The 20,330-nt window shown below is 41.7% G+C and overlaps 1 protein-coding gene across 1 annotated transcript in view; it reads left to right on the top strand.

Annotated features, from left to right (window-relative positions):
- Window positions 1–17,990, top strand: part of SH3BP4 (SH3 domain binding protein 4) — a 40,188-nt gene extending 22,198 nt beyond the window's left edge. The window contains exons 2-5 of the mRNA XM_073577573.1: window positions 7,592–7,796; window positions 11,484–13,840; window positions 15,313–15,501; window positions 16,945–17,990. Of these exons, the coding sequence (XP_073433674.1) occupies window positions 7,679–7,796; window positions 11,484–13,840; window positions 15,313–15,501; window positions 16,945–17,169 (2,889 nt within the window). The 5' untranslated portion in view covers window positions 7,592–7,678 and the 3' untranslated portion in view covers window positions 17,170–17,990. The remainder of the gene's footprint in view (window positions 1–7,591; window positions 7,797–11,483; window positions 13,841–15,312; window positions 15,502–16,944) is intronic.
- The last annotated feature ends 2,340 nt before the right edge of the window (window positions 17,991–20,330 follow it).

Raw genomic sequence — 20,330 nt, 5'->3', positions numbered from 1 at the left:
TGCATCTGAATTGTTTTGTTTAAAATTCATTGTGATAATGTCTAGAACCAAAATTAGAAAAATGTTGTCTCTGTCCAAAATATATATGTGTGTATGTATATATATATATATATATATATATATATATATATATATATATATATATATATATATATATATATATATATATGTGTATATATATATAAAATTAGACCTAACTGTGTGTCTAAAAACGCCTTTTTATCAAATATCTTTTTCTGTTTTTAATTATTACATCAAGGCAATGATTCCCTACACATTTGGAATGAGATGTGAACCACAATCATAAGAGATGGGGTGGATTTCCTGCTGGCAACATAACAGTGATTATATTTGATTTGTGAAGTTTGAGAAAAGTAGCAACCTGGATTTAGGACTAGATAATAAGGTTATTCAGTCTCGGAAGAAAATGCTCTGTCTGCAAACTGCTGAATCGTGATGAACTGAAATGGATCGTTCCATGTGCAGTCTGCCATTGTTTACACAGGATGATGTGCTACTGAGAATGATTTTTTTTTTTTTTTTCCCCCTATGAATACTCACTCATTGCCAATAATCATGCAATATCGATGCACCTTAAAGGGAACCCAACAGCTGATATATGCTGCCCGTTCATGCATCAGTGCAGTCTTTATATCAGCACAAGGGGAGAAGCCACCGGGGCCCTACAGTCTGACTAATATCTCATGCAGCTCGCTCCCCAACGGCTATTGAACTATGTTTTTCTCTGAAACGCTGCAGCATTTCAGATTCAAGCATTATACATGGCTGAAATCCTACAGCCAGTGTATGATACATGCTGCTCAATCCCAATACACAGGCAGGATACTGTATATCAGCTGTCGGGTTCCCTGTTAAGTGTGAATTTACATCACTCAAAGGATTTATGTCAACATAGTATGACTGTTCATGCCGAGTACAGGCTCTCGGTGCACCATGTCGTGGCCAAACATTTTGGGTAGGTGCACACGTTGTGGATTCGTCTGTCGTTCAAGGTGGAGTCATGGGTTAGAGTGAGAAAGCAAGCAAGTGGGAAGGTGCACTTAAATGTTTGGGCCCGCCATGATTCATCTGGCGCCTGTACTTGGTTTGAACACTTTTTTTTTTTTTTTTTTTTTTGCAGCTAGTTCCTTTAAATGACCAACGATCACTTGTTGTTTGGTACTTATTTAATAGACAAACTGCAGTTTCTCTGAAAACCAAGCGATTAGATCAGTCTGTGTACATAGATTACCATCGGCAGCACTTATCCTGATTACATAGAACATTGTGCTGTTAAGAATGATGCTTTTTAAGCCCACTGCTCGATAATGCTCTTTCTCGATAATCATTCAGTGTTTCCGTACATAACTACTCATGGGAAGTTGGGAATGAGTCTTTCCATTTGGGAGAACGTCTTGACGCCATAGTTTCACATGCTTTTAGCATTACTTTTAGGCCTGAGATGCATATCTGTGGGTTCAGCTAAACATTTATTGTGTATGTGGGCCCTCGCAACTCTCTCACAACAGCAGATGTTAAATTTGTCCTATTGGGAGATTCGCCACCCCCAGAGCTGTCTGGCAAGTGTTTACTCAACTCACCCTATTAAAAACACATTAATGCTTGGGAAGTCAGGAAAAATAGCTGTTGGCTGAATTGAGTTGAGGAAACAAAAGCAGGAGCCTGGTCCAGTAGTCATGTCGGTAGTGCTTGGCTACTGAACCAGATCCCTGCATACCACCTCCTACCTACTGGCATCCCCGTATCCTCTTCTGATCACTAAGCCCAGCATGGCATCATGCTTGCGTTACACTGCAATCATGACGTTGCGCTGGTCCTACTAATCAGAAAAGGCTACGGGGATGGTGGTAAGTAGGCTGAGGAGCTCTGGTCCTGTCGCCAAAGACTACCGATGGGGTAGCTGGACAAGGGTACTGCAAACCTTTTTGCCACTGAATGAGTGAGTCAGTCCGTTATTTGACTATTGTGGTTATGAACGTTGACCAAACCTGTTTGAGCATGTAATGTGTGTAGGGTTATATCCTCTCTCTCTCACCAATGGTAGATAAAACGAAAAGGGTCAGACACCTTGGGTTTCAACCTGCGTTTCTCACTGGAGATGAGCTACAGGCACAAGTGTCTGATAGTGTCTTATCCCACTGTGAAATGACCCTGGCAAGCTAAACATGTGCAGGACTGGGGGGAATTGTGAAGAGTACCTTCATAGCATATGGCTAAAAGAAATCTACCGTAAGCCCCGCTTTACTAAAAGGTTTATGGGGAAGCTACATTTTATCTTTACACATTTTATTTTGTTTTAACAAGTGCCATATTTTTTTTTTTTTTGGACCATAAGACGCACCTCAAATTTTCAGAAAGAAAATAGGGAAAATTTTTTTTACGTCAAATGGGGGTCCGTCTTATAGTCCAAATTTGGCCCAGGGGGATTGGGATAAGGAACTGCAGCGCTTGTGGGGCTTGGATTACAGGAGGTGTTCGGTGGTCCGGCAATGATCTGACTCCCATCCCTGGCTTGTGCGGCATGTTTGGTGGTGCAAGTACTCCGCCAACATTTTGTGACAGCCTGAAGCCCCCGCACATCCATTGCTCGTTGCCAAGATACAGTGCTTTGCGAAAGTATTCGATTCCCTGGAATTTTTCAACCTTTTCCCACATATCATGCTTCAAACATAAAGATACCAAATGTAAATTTTTGGTGAAGAATCAACAAGTGGGACACAATTGTGAAGTTGAATGAAATTTATTGGTTACTTAAAATTTTTGTGGAAATTCAAAAACTGAAAAGTGGGGCGGGCGTGCAATACTTTTTGGCCCCTTTAACTTAATACTTTGTTGCGCCACCTTTTGCTGCTATTACAGCTGCAAGTCGCCTGGGGTATGTCTTTATCAGTTTTGTACATCGAGAGTCTGAAATTCTTGCCCATTCTTCCTTGGCAAACAGCTTGAGCTCAGTGAGGTTTGATGGAGATCGTTTGTGAACAGTAGTTTTCAGCTCTTTCCACAGATTCTCGATTGGATTCAGGTCTGGACTTTGACTTGGCCATTCTAACACCTGGATAGGTTTATTTGTGAACCATTCCATTGTAGATTTTGCTTTGTTTGGGATCATTGTCTTGTTGGAAGACAAATCTCCATCCCAGTCTTGGGTCTTTTGCAGACTCAACAGGTTTTCTTCAAGAATGGTCCTGTATTTGGCTCCATCCATCTTCCCTGTCCCTGCTGAAGAAAAGCAGTCCCAAACCATGATGCTGCCACCACCATGTTTGACAGTGGGGATGGTGTGTTCAGGGTGATGAACTGTGTTGCCTTTACGCTAAACATATCGTTTGGCATTGTTGCCAAAAAGTTCGATTTTGGTTTCTTCTGACCAGAGCACCTTCTTCCACATGTTTGGTGTGTCTCCCAGGTGGCTTGTTGCAAACTTTAAACAACACTTTTTATGGATGTCTTTGAGAAATGGCTTTCTTCTTGCCACTCTTCCATAAAGGCCAGATTTGTGCAGTGTACGACCGATTGTTGTCCTATGGACAGACTGTCCCACCTCAGGTGTAGATCTCTGCAGTTATCCAGAGTGATCATGGGCCTCTTGGCTGCATCTCTGATCAGTCTTCTCCTTGTTTGAGATGAAAGTTTAGAGGGACAGCCGGGTCTTGGTAGATTTGCAGTGTTATGATACTCCTTCCATTTCAATATGATTGCTTGCACAGTGCTCTTTGGGATGTTTAAAGTTTTGGAAATCATTTTGTATCCAAATCCGGCTTTAAACTTCTCCACAACAGTATCACGGACCTGCATGTTGTGTTCCTTTTTGTCTTCATGATGCTCTCTGTGCTTCAAACAGAACCCTGAGACTATCACAGAGCAGGTGCATTTATACGGAGACTTGATTACACACAGGTCATCGTTATCATTAGTCATTTAGGACAACATTGGATCATTCAGAGATCCATAATGAACTTCTGGAGTGAGTTTGCTGCACTGAAGGTAAAGGGGCCGAATATTGCACGCCCCACTTTTCAGTTTTTGAATTTCCACAAAAATTTAAAATTACCAATAAATTTCATTCAACTTCACACTTGTGTTCCACTTGTTGTTGATTCTTCACTAAAAATTTACGTTTGGTATCTTTGTTTGAAGCATGATATGTGGGAAAAGGTTGAAAAGTTCCAGGGAGCTGAATACTTTCGCAACGCACTGTATCAAGCTGCCACAGCAGGTCATCGCATTGCAGCAATGAATGTGCGAGGATTTCGGGATTTCACAAAATGTCGGCGGAGCTCCTCCCACCTGCTGCACCAGCCTTGAATGAGCGTTAGATCATCGACCTGCAGCTTCGGACCATCGAACACTTCCTCTTCCTAGCCAAGGGCCGGCAGAATCGCCCGACTCCTGCTTCCACCACACTCCTGGTAAGTACATCCGGACTATAGGAAGCACCCCCATTTTTCCCCCTAATTTTTTTTGGGAAAAAGGTGCACCTTATAGTTCGAAAAAATATGGTAACTCCACTCTGTTTTGCTGATTAAGTGCAGATTCACGTTCTAGATGTAGGTTTGGTCAGTGTTTGTTTCACCCATGACAATATTTCTTTCATGGATAAAATGAAATAGATTTTCCTGCTTTCTCATTTTCCCTGAGACACAATGTTGCAAAAGTCCGAATGTACTTTTGTCACTTAGCCCCCTTGTGTAAAGGAATCTAATTATCACCTTACAGGGTGTTAAAGAAATTAATAGACAGTCTTTTGCCACTTGTGATCTTGTGATATCTCAGGAAGTTTGCGACGTGAAAACCTAAGCTTATTCCTGCTAAAAACCACCTCTGAGATGACCGAATATTGTTTTTACTTCTAAATTGATCAACTGATAATCACTGTGTACATCACAATTATAGCTAAAGTCTATGAAGTCTAAAGCCCCCGTCACACACAGCGATCTCGCTAGCGAGATCGCTGCTGAGTCAGAAGTTGTGACGCAACAGCAATCTCACCAGCGAGATCGCTGTGTGTGACACTGACCAGCGAGATCGCTGTGTGTGACACTGACCAGCGACCGGCCCCCCTGCCGGGTATCGCTGATCATCCTGGAATGGCCAGGACATTTTTTTTTTTGATCGCTGGTCTCCCGCTGGCCAGCATGCATCGCTGCGTGTGACAGGCGGGAGATCAGCGAGCTGGAGCTGGTAACCAAGGTAAACATCGGGTTTCCAAGCGCCGGCAGCGCTTAGAAATCCGATGTGTACCTTGGTTACCAGTTCGCTGCACCAGCACGCTGGTTTCTAACATACACAGCGAGTAACTAAGCGACGTGTGTCGTTTGTTCCCACGTGTCGATGGTGCTGATCGCTGGTGAAGCTGCCTGTTTGGCAGCTCACCAGTGATCATGTAGCGACACACCAGCGATCCTGACAAGGTCATATCGTTGTCGGGATCGCTGGTGCGTCGCTATGTGTGACGGGGCCCTAAGAAGTAATAGATCAACCAGGTAATTAAAACACTTAGGCAATGTTCACATGTTGCGCTTTAGCTGCTTCTTTTTTTTTTTTCTGCGTTTATTGCTACGTTTTATGTTGTCTCTTGTGCATGTTAAGGTCTAATGCAAAAAAAAAAAAAGCAAGATTTAACTTCAGGTTTTTGCACCAAAAATGCAGCAAAAACTATTGCTGATGGTTTTTTAAATGGGGGGGGGGGGGGGGGGGATCTTTTGACATGTTGAAGGGGGGGGGGCAGTACTAGATTTACTTTAGAGGGTGCACTTCTGATTGACAAGATCAGCAGTATAATTGTGATGCCTGATCAAACGAGCGTGCGATTTTAGACAGCAGTGAAAAATACTGAACGCATAGATACAGACCGATGCATATAATAGCACAACCTCCCGACATATTATCAAATTGCACCCTGTGGAGCTTATTGGACAGCTTTTTATGATTAAAAAAAAAAAAACTGTGGGGTCCCCCCATTTTTGTAACCAAAAAAAGACATGTTCATCTACATGCTTCATGTGTGCACATAGCCTAATTGTTATGCCTTATGCATCTTTCACACTTCAGTTTTTTACAATCGGTCACAATCCGCCAGGTTTTGAAAAAAACGGATCCTCAATTTTCTTTTGAGGATCCGTTTTTTTTCCCCATTGACTTCCATTACTGGCGGATTGTGAGGGATTGCTGTCAGTTGAGAACGGGTCCGCTTGTCTACCGTTTTTGGCGGATTTGAACTGATGCAAAAAACTGAAGTGTGAAAGAGGCCTTAGCTTCCTTTTTTAAATGATAACTGGGAAGATTTAGGTGATGGAATATTTTTTTTTTTTTTTTCCAACACTTGATAAATCATTTGTTTGGTTAAGAAGTAAGCTGTTCTACTGGAAATTTAAAAGTGTAGCTAGTGGCGGTCGCACCAGACCCGGTGACATGATCTCGCCGCGCTTCATCGCGGCTGCTATAGGACCATCGCCGGCACCAATTCCCCCTTCAACGGTTGAAAGCAATGATGTGGGAGGAAGCATCAGCTGACGCTCCCCACCCCCCACCCCATCTTTCTTCGGCATCTGACGTCTTTGCTCAATGAAATCACTACATGACGTCCTGAGGTGTTCAACGCTTCAGAAGACAAGCTGCGGGGACCAGAGCCACAGTGAATGAGGAGGAGAGGTGAGTATTGTATTTATTTTTTTTAAGAACATTGTGATGGCCATAAAACTGTGTTGAGAACTATGGGGTGCACTCAGACGTTTCTCCCACACCCTGATCCAAACGCCTAGAAATTCAATGCATTGGTCATATCCTAAAACTTGCTGATAAAGGTTAAAATTGTGGGCTCTCCAAATGGGGACCAGGGTGCATGTCATGGGTTCTCCTCCAGTCCCCGTTACCGCTGGACACTTGGTACAATGTATTGTGGATTTTCCATTCTCCCGTACACTGGACGCGTTTTTGTTGCTGTTCTTTACAATGCCACTGTGTAATTTATTCACTAGTGGAACGCTTATCTTCTCTTTTTATCAGTCTAGTTATTTACTTTCAATGTCTGCGGGTTGTATAAATATTGCACTTTCTCACTACCTCATAAAGATAAATGAATATTGCCTTGTCTTCCTGCCATAGGTTTGTGTAGCTTTCAGAGCCACAGACTTCAGGCAGTAATATACTGTAAATCTAGCAATTACGGTAAGTGTTTATTGCTGATCTAGAGCTTCCTCACGCTGGAGATAAACTCCGTTACTGCCTTGAAGTGATGCTTTGGGCTCGAGCCACTTCCTATACTAAAATTGCTTTAATTTGGTATCAAATAATCCATTATCAAAATAATTCCCTCCCAGACTAAATGTTCCAATATTCATCTGAACCTGGTGCTTGCAAGTGCTGCAATGTAGAGTGATTGTTTGTGACTGCTATTGTTGCCTTGTAGACCCAGCCTAAAGCAGAGCTGCAATACCACACATAACCTGTGGACTGTTGTGGCGCTGTACAGCCGTGTGTTTGTAATCCTGTGAAATGGCTCTTTTTCTCATTGCTGCATATTGCTAGGTGGTGAAATAGGCTTGTTAACCAATATTCCTGTTCTTTTCAGCTGCCTCCAATCTCTACATTGCATATTGTAAAAGTGAACCAACAGGAAGACATGTTCCGTTGAGGGAAGAGGAGAGATTCAGCAAAGATGGCTGCACAAAAGATTCGGTCTGCTAACGCCAATGGTCTGCCTCGTTGCAAGTCTGAGGGAACGCTGATTGATATTAGCAGCAGTGCCCCTGATCAGAGCCTTAGTGATGTCAAAGGTGAGCGAGAAAATATATTTACTATAGTTTTGTGCTGTCTGGAATATTCCAACAACTATCTCTTCCAACATGTTGTGGGTTATTATTTGTTGAGGTGATGCTTTAATTGATGCTTCTTCAGGGGTTGTCGGACATATCATTTTGATACCTTTCCCCATTCCCAGGATTGGTCATCAATATCACATATGTGGTAGTCTGACACCTGCCTATCCCCATCATTCGAGTTGAGGTTGAATTGGCCTCACTCAGATGTTTTCAAATATGAAGTTATTTAGTTGTGTAGGTTCAATATAAAGTTGTACACCACAACAAAAGATAGTAATTGGCAATGTGATATCAAGTATAGAGTGATGTTTTGACCCCTTCCGAGTCTTTATCAAACGTCGCTAAAAGATTATTGTGTTCTACAGATGGAACACATAAGTTACAAATAATAGAATAAGCATAAAACATAATAGAATTACAGACAAGAAAAAAAAAAAATTAAATAGAAAACATGACCGCCACCAATATATTTTAAGAATGTTGAAAGAAAATAGTGGTATTACTACTATTTATTTTTTTTTTTTATTTTTTTTTTAACACTCTTACAATATTGTTGGCTTTCATATTTTATATTTATTTTTTATTTTTTCCTCCTCTGACTTTGGATTTGTCCACTGCTGTGTGCGCTTCCTTTCTACTCCCTGTCCCCATTACTCAGCTGTTATCATATCCGCAGTACACGGGCTGGGAACGTAAAGCTCTGTACGTGACGAGTACTGCAGATCTACTCCTATTCTCTTTAAAAGGTGGTGCAGGTTTCAGACTTCCACCAATCTGATATTGATGACCTGTCCGAAGGATAATTGGAAAATCCCTTTTAATCACGATTTTAAGAAGGGATATATTCTCTTTCACTGGTGACGAAGACCCAACTCGTACATAGTTTGATCTTTTCTGTGGTAGCCAACGAATGCGAAGCCTGGACAATAAAGAAACAAGACAGAAAAAGAATAGATGCCTTCTATATGTGGTGCTGGAGACGGAAGCCATCGATACCACATATGCCAAGAAGAACAAACAAATCAATTTTTGAACATATCAAGCCAGACATGTCACTCAAAGCAAGGATCACCAAGGTATGACTTGCCTACTTTGGAGTCCTCATACAAAGATTGCAATCACTAGATGATATCATGGTCTGACGAAAAGAAGAAACAAACGAAGCGTAAAGCCCCCCCGTTACATTTAGCGATGCACCAGTGATCCCGACCACGATACGACCCGGTCAGGATCACTGGTGCATCGCTAAATGATCGCTAGTGAGCTGCCAAACAGGCAGATCTCACCAGCGATGCAGTAGCGGTCGTTACTTACCTTTCAGACACGGCGATGAAGACATTCTCCTGCCCGCGTCCACGTGTCACCCTTCGGCGCCAGCAGGAAGCGGCCGACGAGAAGTGGACGATCTCGCATGATCAGCGATAGCCAGCGGGGGAGCTGGTCGGAGATAAGTATCACACATAGCGATATTGCTAGCAATATCGCTGCTGCGTCACAAAATCGGTGACGCTTTAGCGATATCGCTATGTGTAAAACCCCCTTTAGACCAGCAACCCAATGGCTTGATACTATGAAGATAATGGTGGAGAAGACCCTGGTGAATCCTCCTAAAGATCGTTCATCCATCAAGTTGTCACGGTTCAAGAGCGAGCCGTTAAATAAAATAATAAATATTCTCTTAAATGTGCTTTCCTGCCAATAAATGTTAATAATTAAATAGTCATTAGGTTATAGATTAGGAATAGCTCGGCTGTGTATATCTAACATAGAGCAGTTTGCAGCAGTATTGCATGGACTCTATATTTATGTGGCAACCTGAAACATTGCGTGCTGTGTGAAATAGCCAGTGGCCCATTCTTCAGCATTTTCTATTTGACCTTTTGACTAGTTAATTTCTAGTTTAATAAAGAATATTCTGCCTACCGCACGTGCATATTTTCCCACGTGTGTGAGAGGTGAATGTTATCATGTTGTCGTATTTTTCTAGTAATCACCAAATTGTAATTGCCAGGTTCTCGGCATTGTATGTATGATCAACACTACAGAGATTACTGTAAACAGGATTCACTTTGTGTAAAGTGCACGATCTGACCCACCCTGTTTTTGAGGGTTTTACTTTTTTATTTTATTTTTTTATTTGTGTTAAGATATTGTTCTGCTTTTAATGCTCACCGATAATTGTTTATTTGCATATATTAATATTGCATCTACTTGCCTTCCAGTAACTCATAAGGACAATTTTCCAGCAATCTAGCTCAGAACCCACAACCTTGTTAATTCACAATGCCATGTACACACACCAGCTCCAGATCTCTGCAGGAGGGTAATCTGTTTCCGCTCATTTAATCTTGCATTTACCTTCCTCTCGGGGTGCAAATTTACTATTGATTACAGCCAATTCAGTCCACTTATTCCAGTGTTAAACTTCAGTAGAGGAAGAACAAAAAGCAACAAAATAAAATTATATACAAGCAAAACTGTTCTAAAATAAAATGTCAATTAAAAATACCTATTGTCCAGGTAATACTTTTATATTCTTAGCTTGGGTTTCTTAAATTACCCTTAGACAAGAGGAAAAACTCTCCCCACCCTTGTCCCATGTCCACTTTGGTACTCCATTGCAGCCCGTCCAGAGTCGTGTGAAGTTCCTCTGGCAGCACTCAAATGGCAGAATCATGGGCACCTCTTGTGATTACTTGGCCACCATGACATCACATGAGGCCTGGTCACTAGCATCATGCAACATCCTAACGTCACTATCACTAAGTAATCCCACGAGGTGCTGACCGAGAAGGTTTACACTACCCTGGTCTGGCTGCCTCCAAGAACAGGTGGGTATTCTGGACAAGGGTATTGTAAAAAAATGTTTTGCTCGTTTCTACTATCCAACAACCTATTAGGGAAATATTATGATTGAGATGACAAGAGAGGAAGCACTGGATGCCCCTCACCATATGTTCATGCCAGGAGATCAGTGAGGAAAAAGGTACACAGTGCAGCGAAGGCACGCTGGTCCGAAAGGTGAGTATGCGTGTTTGTTTGTTTTTTTTTAATCGCGAAACCTATATTTATATGTAGCACAATGAAAGAAAAAAGGATGGCACTCACCATTACCAAAAGTAGAAGTCTGTATTTCATGGATAAAAATGCATGGGCTAGGGAGCAATGCAGAGAGTGTGGACAACGGCCGTTTCGTGCTCCTGCGCTTCAACAAGTCCTAAGGACCTGTTGAAGTGCAGGAGCGCGAAACGGCCATTGTCCGCACTCTCTGCATTGCTCCCTAGCCTATGCATTTTTAACCATGAAATAAAGACTTCTACTTTTGGTAATGGTGAGTGCCATCCTTTTTTCTTTCATTGTGCTATTGGATTTTGTTATTTCTTCAGGACTGAGCACCTGTTCCTTGGGGTATGTGGCGTTGATAGTGTGTGAAGGTTCTCTTTAGATTTGTTTAAGAGTCCACGGTGGTGCAGAGGTGCCGAATCTGTTTCTCTTTTTTGGAATATGTTTATGTGCAGTAGACGCCAATAATACCTTTTTGTTAACTATCTCCAAAGACAAATGTTTTGAATACTGAACTAAAGTTGGAGTTTATTTAAAGTTGTTAATTCTTTGTTTAATCTATTTTTCTTTCTTTTTCAGTGTTGTCACCTAGTTCTTTGCGTATGGACAGTCCTACATCCCTGGAGAATGTAAAGGAGGTGGTGGCTATTAAGGATTATTGTCCCAGTAACTTTACCACCCTGAAATTTTCTAAAGGAGAACACTTGTATGTGCTGGACACTTCTGGAGGTGAATGGTGGTATGCGCACAATACAACAGAAATGGGCTACATACCATCTGCCTACGTACAACCTGTCAACTATCGGGACTCCTGTCTTAGCGACAGTGGTATGATAGATGGACTGATGGAAAGTGTTGATGAAGGTGTTAAAGAAATGGATCTCTTAGGTGATTGGACTGATATCCTTAATCAGAACTCTGTTAAAACAAATAACAACAACCCCTTCTTACGGCCTGTTTCTAACCCTTTTCTGAATGGTCCAGTGAATGCCCCACAGAAGGTGGCTCCAGATTCTGGAAATTCAGTGGATTTGCTGATATTTGATCCATTAGCACCCTCATCTGCTAGCTCCACAGAAACAAGTAATGATGTGTTTTCTGAGTTTTTACCACGTGCCAATCAATTCAATCTAATGGAAGAGCTAGCTCCTGTAAAGAGGGATAACCCATTCTTCCGGAGCAAGCGTTCCTACAGCCTCTCCGAGCTGTCCATTCTCCAGGCAAAGTCTGATAATCCAGCCACGGGTAGCTTTTTTGCTGGTCTCAAGTCCCCAGCTCCTGAGCAGTTCCAGAGCAGGGAAGATTTCAGAACTGCATGGCTCAATCACCGCAAGCTGGCCCGGTCCTGCCATGATCTGGACTTGTTGGGCCAGAATCCTGGCTGGGGTCAGACTCAGCCTGTGGAAACTAGCATTGTCTGCAGGCTGGACAGCTCTGGGGGTGCCGTGCAGCTGCCGGATACAAACATTAGTATTCATGTCCCCGAAGGGCATGTAGCTTCTGGTGAGACGCAGCAAATCTCTATCAAAGCCTTGCTTGATCCCCCACTGGAACTCAACAATGATAGGTGCACCACGGTAAGCCCTGTACTGGAAATCAAACTTAGCAATATGGAGGTGCAGACCTCTCTGACGTTAGAGGTTAAAGTCTCTGTAGAGCTGCGATTTAATATACCTGCTCCAAGCGGCGTCGCCATAAAGTGCTTGCGAAGCGATGCGAAAGAAGGTCCTTACAACTTGTTGCCTCATTCCTATACCTATGGGGACACTGTTCAAGTTAATTTGGAAAATTTAGAACCAGTTATGTATGTTGTGATGGTCGTTCAAGCCCAGATGATGGTACCTCCATCTACGGTGTGGCAATATGTTCACAAAAAGGTCACTGTTGGACTATATGGCCCCAAGCATATTCATCCTTCATTTAAAGTTGTACTTGCTATATTTGGTCATGATTGTGCCCCTAAAACACTTCTTGTCAATGAAGTAAGCCAGCAAATCCATGGGGTAGCACCAGTAACCTTACAGCTTTGGGGGAAACAACAATTTATTCTTTCCAAACCTCAGGATCTCAAACTTTGCCTTTACTCCAACATGACAAACTATAGAGTGGAAGCTGGTGACCAAGGCAAGATTGTAAGAGGATTTCAACTGAAACTGGGTAAAGTCAGTCGCTTAATCTTTCCAATTAATTGCCATGACCCTGCACAGCTTTCCGATTTCACTCTCAGGGTGCAGGTTAGAGATGAAGTAGGTAACATCTTATCACAATACTGTGTACAAACCCCAAGGCCTCCACCAAAAACTGGACTTAAATCCACAGGGCCAAGAAGATTTCTTAAGAAAAAAGAAATTGGAAAAATAGTTTTGTCTCCACTGGCTGTTACATGTAAGTATCCGACATTCCAGGAACGACAGATAACAAACCTAAAATATGGCAAACTAATAAAGACTGTTATGCGTCAAAGTAAAAATCCCTACCTGCTGGAGTACAAGAAGGGCGATGTGGTGGCTCTTCTGAGTGAAGAGAAGATCCGACTAAAGGGACAACTGTGGAATAAAGAGTGGTACATTGGGTATTACCAGAATAAGATGGGTCTGATTCATGCTAAGAATGTACTCGTTGTTGGAAAAGTAAAACCATACCTTTTCTCTGGATCAGAGTTGACCACAGGCACCCTTTTAGAGCAGATTCTGCGACCTTGTAAGTTTTTAACCTATATCTATGCCTCAGTTCGGACTTTGCTAATGGAGAACATTGGTAGTTGGAGATCCTTTGCTGATGCCCTCGGTTATGGAAATCTACCCCTTTCCTACTTTTGCCGTGTGGAATTGGAGCATGAGACTGAAAGGGTGGCATCGGTATTGGAAAAGCTAAAGGAGGAGTGCAACAACAATGAGGGCAAGGAAAGAAAGTCCTTCCAAAAGGAGCTGATTTCGGTAAGGCTGACTTTCTGAATGAAGTCTCTTCATCCTGTTTTTGTTGGGTTTTTTTTTTTTTGTTTTTTTTTGAAGCTGTAGTACATTTTTCATTCCACTAAAAATGTTGATATAGTAAAATCCTCGGCAGCACTTATTGAATTAACATATTTGAGTTTACGCCTAAAGCTTCCAAATAGACATAAGCAAAAAGACTTGAGCCACTCCAGTCCACTTTGGTACTCCCATGGCAGCTAGATCAGGGCAGCGCAAACTTCCTTGGCTGGAACTTGAATGCCGGCATCCTGGAAACCTCTGTAATTAGGGAATCGGGGTTTTCCAATTTATCTTTTAAATTCATATCTGTTTGCAAACCATTTTGAACCACTTTTTTTCACAACTAGTTGTTTGATTTGCCGGAAACCTTGTACCAGTGTGCGCTAAACACACAAGTGGCACAAATGTCTTGGTGTTATTACAGTGCCTCAATGTAGGTAAGAAAAAAAAAAAAAGCTTCTCAAAATGTATAACGTTTTACAAGAGAGGTTTTTCAGCTTTTAACATTATTTTTACACCCCCCCCAAAAAAATAAAAAAAAAATAAAAAATCATTTTTACACAACTCCTGCCAATGCAGCTCTTTGCCACTATTCCTAGTCTTTCATGCCAGGCTGCAGTGGCTACTACAGAATGTGACCACTGCAGTCAGTCACTGGACTCAGCGGTCGTGCTGATGTAAATGGTCCGATTTGGCCTAGCCCAATGAATGGCTGCAGTGGTCACATCCTATAGCTGGGACATCAGGACACCAGGGGAAGCAGCGGATCTGCAGCTGCAGGGATCAAGTAAGCTTGATTTTGTTATTTTTCTATAGACCAGGTCTTCAGCCTGCAAAAAAAAAAATAGTTAAATCTGGAAAACGCCTTTCAGAAGTAAAGCTCTGAGTGCAAACATCTGAGCAAATCTTTAACTGTGACCAATATTGGGTTTGTACTGAGCTTGTGTGTGATTGAAAACAAAATTATCAAGCCAAAAACAAATATACTTTTGGTTTGCCACTATTTTACAGAGGTTTGCATTGTATTACTGTACAGTGATTAAGTGTTTTTGTGTTTTTGTTGTCAGAGCTCATTAGACAAGATTACACATTGGTGTACACCACCAGTAGATCATATCTTGTAGTGGAGGGGAGAAAGATGGGAAAAGAATGTGTACTAAAATTTTAACTTTTATATATTTTTAAAATCTATAAATTCACATATGTCCTATAGGATGTATATTGGATTGCAGTTTTAATGGTATTGTATTATTTGAACGGTGATCCGCTAAATCCCAATGAATAAGAGTGCAGGATATGTTGCAGTTAAGTATATATAATAAAAGTTAAATTTTGCTACACATGGTTTCCCTATCTCCCTATTTTCCTCCTATAAGTTACAGTATGTACAGTGATTAAGCCAAACATTACATCATGACCCTTCTGGCTTCTTACAGGCATTGCTGAAAATGGACTGCCAAGGCCTGGTGGTCCGCCTTATTCAGGACTTTGTATTGCTCACGACTGCAGTTGAAGTTGCGCAACGTTGGAGAGAGCTGGCCGAGAAACTGGCAAAGGTGTCTAGACAACAGATGGAAGGCTATGAAGCCCCCCACCGTGACAAAAATGGAATCCTGGACAGTGAGGTAAGATGGTTGAGAGTGTAGATCAGAGTGCAAGTCCAACACATTGATGTCTGAACACACTGATCTCACATGAGGACTGTATAAAATATAACACCCGCCAAATATAAGCCATCAAAGCTGTTGTACAGGATTAGACATTTATGACCATTTCCACCAGGTGCCTCACCACAGGTGACTGTGGATTGTCTGGCATCGCAGCTCGGCTCTATTGAATGAATTGGGCTGACCAATACTAAAAATAACTTGTGGCGTGGCTTTTGGCTGTAGTCAGTATTTTTAAGTCTGCTAAATTTCTTTTAAGCCTGACTGATATTACAGCAAGTGAGATCACTGAGACATTCGGACTATTTCTAATTGGGGAAAAGCAGTAGTCCAATGACCCCTAAATACAGTGTATGAAAGGGCCACATTTTGACTGATTGCAGACTGATGAATTTGCGTTATTTTTCAAAAGACAATGTCCTCGCATGTTGGATTTTTTTTTTTCCCACTAGTCATAAGCACTGGGTGTATCATTGGAGGAAAAAAAAATCCAACATGGCTGATACCATCTGAGATGTCCCAAGCAACATTATATATACACACCTACACACATTATATTTTATAGCTTATCCATAGCTTATGGATGGGGGATCACTTGTGCTATATATAGCAATACTTTTTTATATTGTAGTAAAAATGACAGATGTCTAAAAGTTCAAAAGAAATATGTTTAATTAAGAACATAAGTCATAACTTGAAATGACTCCCTTCTTCCCCTCCCCCATTTTACAAATCCAAAATAAAGAAATGTAAAATTATAATAAAATAGAGCATATTGGATATTTCCATATCTATAAACTCCAATTCCCTCAACATCCCCCATGGAGCTAACAATTCATTGCAATTTGGCAGTGTGGAAACTATCATGGTGTGCCGACTGCGCTTAGGGAAAGGACGAGATCTGGCGAGTACAAGCAAGGTTTGTGGGGTATTTTTGTGTATGTTTTTTTTTTTTTTCACCAACACTTTACAGCTCTGCATCGGCACCTTTCTCAGTGTTAAAAACCAAGTGGCACGTGTGTGTGTGTGCGTGTGGTTTTTTTTTTTTGGTTTTTTTTTACACCTTGGGAGAGGTTCCGACCAGCACTGAACTCATTGGTGAATCAAAAAAAACTTTGCTTATACTCTCCGGATATCATACTTTCCATGAGCGCAGCTGCTACATTGTGATCTCCACTTTGCCAAACTGCTGTTTGTACAATGCTCTCATCCAGCCACGGGGCCTACATCTACGGCACATCAGGCTTCTATGTGTTGTGTCCTTACACAACCATGAAAGGTGAGCGCTACCAGGATCCTCACCCCCCCATCATGTTCCTTAGGGCAGTAGCATATCTGTGCACATTTGTCCCATCCAGGTCATCCCAACTATTCATTGTAACACTCTTGTTTTGTTCTCAGGCCATGTGGAAGCCAGCCTATGATTTTCTTCTTACATGGAGTGCGCAGATTGGGGACAGCTACCGAGACGTCATCCAGGAGCTGCACACAGGCCTGGATAAAATGCGCAGTCCTATCACCAAGAGGTGGAAGCATCTCACGGGGACACTCATTCTTGTGAATTCTTTGGACACCTTGAGAGCCTGTGCTTTCAGCGCACAGGAGCAGGAAGACTGTGTCATCTAATCGGCACATTGATATGGATGGACTGAGCACAGAATGCCTGTTTTAATGCATTAATTGTTAGACTTGGACAATTACCATCAGATTTTTAACGTTGTGAATTTTGTATTTTTGGTACCTTTTAATGCCGTGTAATGTTCCAGTGAGATGATGTATATTATGAAACAGATTCACGCCTCCACTGGTAAGGGTTACATCTGCGCCTATTTAATGCATGCAGACATATGTAGGTCTGTACACTGGATGACCCTGACTTTTAGTGCTCCTCTCTTGTTTGTTCAGTCTCTAGGGATTGTGTACAGTGTAAATACATGGGGATGGTTTAAAGACACAGGGTGATTTTGGAGCCAGAGATTTAATCCTCCGAACTCCGCATATATGGTCTCGGAACGAGCACAAATGCGTTCACTTCTTTGTATCCTATCCTTCAGTGTTCTTTCTCTGTAGTTGTTGATGGCCTCCTTGCACAGGGTCATTTGTGACTTCTAGTTCATGTTCTGCATGGATTATTTTATATGACCTGCCCCTATGGGTTATCATTACTTTTTTTTTTGTAACTATTTTATGTCTTATTTTGGCTAATTCTTACCTTGTAAATATGTAGTCATGTCCCAGAACCCTTCCCCTAAGTGTATGTAGGACATCTAGCAGACAATCTTTTTGTCACACGTGCCTGTTTGAAGCAATAATTAGTGGGTTTAATATAGGCAGACACTTGCTGGAACTAGATGCTATTCACCGGTGCCCTCCAATGCAGTCTAATCTGGTTATCACATCGAAAGCCTTTACCTGGAAATAATAAAACACTCTGCCTGGTTTTATGAGTTGATGTTTTCAGTCTGACTTTCTAACTGGTCCACCGGTCTCTAGAACTTATTAGTGTTGTCGCTGTGCCTTATCCTGTTGTATTAATATATCAACTGCACTTCTCCCAATAGACTGTTGGACTTACAAGTCTCGCTCACACCATCCCCCTATTGTCCCTTCATTGCATGTCTGCATAGGAAAAAGGCTTTTTACTACTGGAAGATGTTGGCTAGATGCAGACATGTCCTTTTTTTTTTTTTTTTTTCCTGATTCTTGTGTATTTCTGACAGATTTCTAACTACCTCGCATTCATTTCACATAAGTCTAATAAAAGTCTAGGTCAAAGAGTTGTAAGATGCAATGTGTATTTCCTTGTAACTTTCTGGGTATTGTGATCTATACTAAATACAATTAAAATATATATATATATATATATATATATATATATATTAGCACAGACCAAAAGTTTGGACACACCTTCTCATTCAAAGAGTTTTCTTTATTTTCATGACTATGAAAACTGTAGATTCACTCTGAAGGCATCAAAACTATGAATTAACACATGTGGAATTATATAATTAACAAAAAAGTGTGAAACAACTGAAAATATGTCTAATATTCTAGGTTCTTCAAACTAGCCACCTTTTGATTTGATTTCTGCTTTGCACACTCTTGGCATTCTCTTGATGAGCTTCAAGAGGTAGTCACCGGAAATGGTTTTCACTTCACAGGTGTGCCCTGTCAGGTTTAGTAAGTGGGATTTCTTGCCTTATAAATGGGGTTGGGACCATCAGTTGTGTTGTGCAGAAGTCTGGTGGATACACAGCTGATAGTCCTACTGAATAGACTGTTAGCTGCTTTTTTCTTGCCATAATACAAATTCTAAGTAAAGAAAAACGAGTGACCATCATTACTTTAAGAACTGAAGGTCAGTCAGTCTGAAAAATTGGGAAAACTTTGACAGTGTCCCCAAGTGCATTGGCAAAAACCATCAAGCGCTACAAAGAAACTGGCTCACATGAGGACCGCCCCAGGAAAGGAAGACCAAGAGTCACCACTGCTGCGGAGGATAAGTTCATCTGAGTCACCAGCCTCAGAAATAGCAGGTTAACACCAGCTCAGATTAGAGACCAGGTCAATGCCACCAGTGAAAATCTGTGGTTTGGTCTGATGAGTCCAAATTTGAGAACTTTGGTGTATATATATATATATATATATATATATATATATATATATATACACACTCACACAAACACACACTCTACAGACCAAAAGTTTGGACACACCTTCTCAAAGAGTTTTCTTTATTTTCATGACTATGATAATTGTAGATTCACTCTGAAGGCATCAAAACTATGAATTGACACGTGGAATTGTATAATTAACAAAAAAATGTGAAATCTGAAAATACTGTATGTCTTATATTCTAGGTTCTTCAAAGTAGCCACCTTTTGCTTTGATTACTGCTTTGCACACTCTTGGCATTCTCTTGATTTGCTTCAAGAGGTAGTCACCGGAAATGGTCTTCCAACAGTCTTGAAGGAGTTCCCAGAGATGCTTAGCACTTGTTGACCCTTTTGCCTTCACTCTGCGGTCCAGCTCACCCCAAACCATCTCAATTGGGTTCAGGTCTGGCGACTGTGAAGGTCAGGTCATCTGGCGTAGCACCCCATCACTCTCCTTCTTGGTCAAATAGCCATGTTGAAAAATAAATGATGGTCCAACTAAACGCAAACCGGATGGAATAGCATGCCGCTGCAAGATGCTGTGGTAGCCATGCTGGTTCAGTATGCCTTCAATTTTTAATAAATCCCTAACAGTGTCACCAGCAAAGCACCCCCACACCATCACAGCTCCTCCTCCATGCTTCATGGTGGGAACCAGGCATGTAGAGTCCATCCGTTCACCTTCCCTGCATCGCACAAAGACATGGTCGTTGGAACCAAAGTCCTCAAATTTGGACTCATCAGACCAAACCACAGATTTTCACTGGTCTAATGTCCATTCCTTGTGTTCTTTAGCCCAAACAAGTCTCTTCTGCTTGTTGCCTGTCCTTAGCAGTGGTTTCCTAGCAGCTATTTTACCATGAAGGCCTGCTGCACAAAGCCCCCTCTTAACAGTGTGGCATTGACCTGGTCTCTAATCTGAGCTGCTGTTAACCTGCGATTTCTGAGGCTGGTGACTCAGATGAACTTATCCTCCGCAGCAGTGGTGACTCTTGGTCTTCCTTTCCTGGGGCGGTCCTCATGTGAGCCAGTTTCTTTGTAGCGCTTGATGGTTTTTGCCACTACACTTGGGGACACTTTCAAAGTTTTCCAAATTTTTCAGACTGACTGACCTTCAGTTCTTAACGTAAT

Source organism: Dendrobates tinctorius, unplaced genomic scaffold (genome assembly GCF_039654945.1).
Source record: "Dendrobates tinctorius isolate UK_male_01 unplaced genomic scaffold, ASM3965494v1 ptg000056l, whole genome shotgun sequence".
Lineage (NCBI taxonomy): Eukaryota > Metazoa > Chordata > Amphibia > Anura > Dendrobatidae > Dendrobates > Dendrobates tinctorius.
The sequence above is the reverse complement of the archived record's forward strand: the minus strand, read 5'-3'. Positions and strand labels throughout refer to the sequence as shown.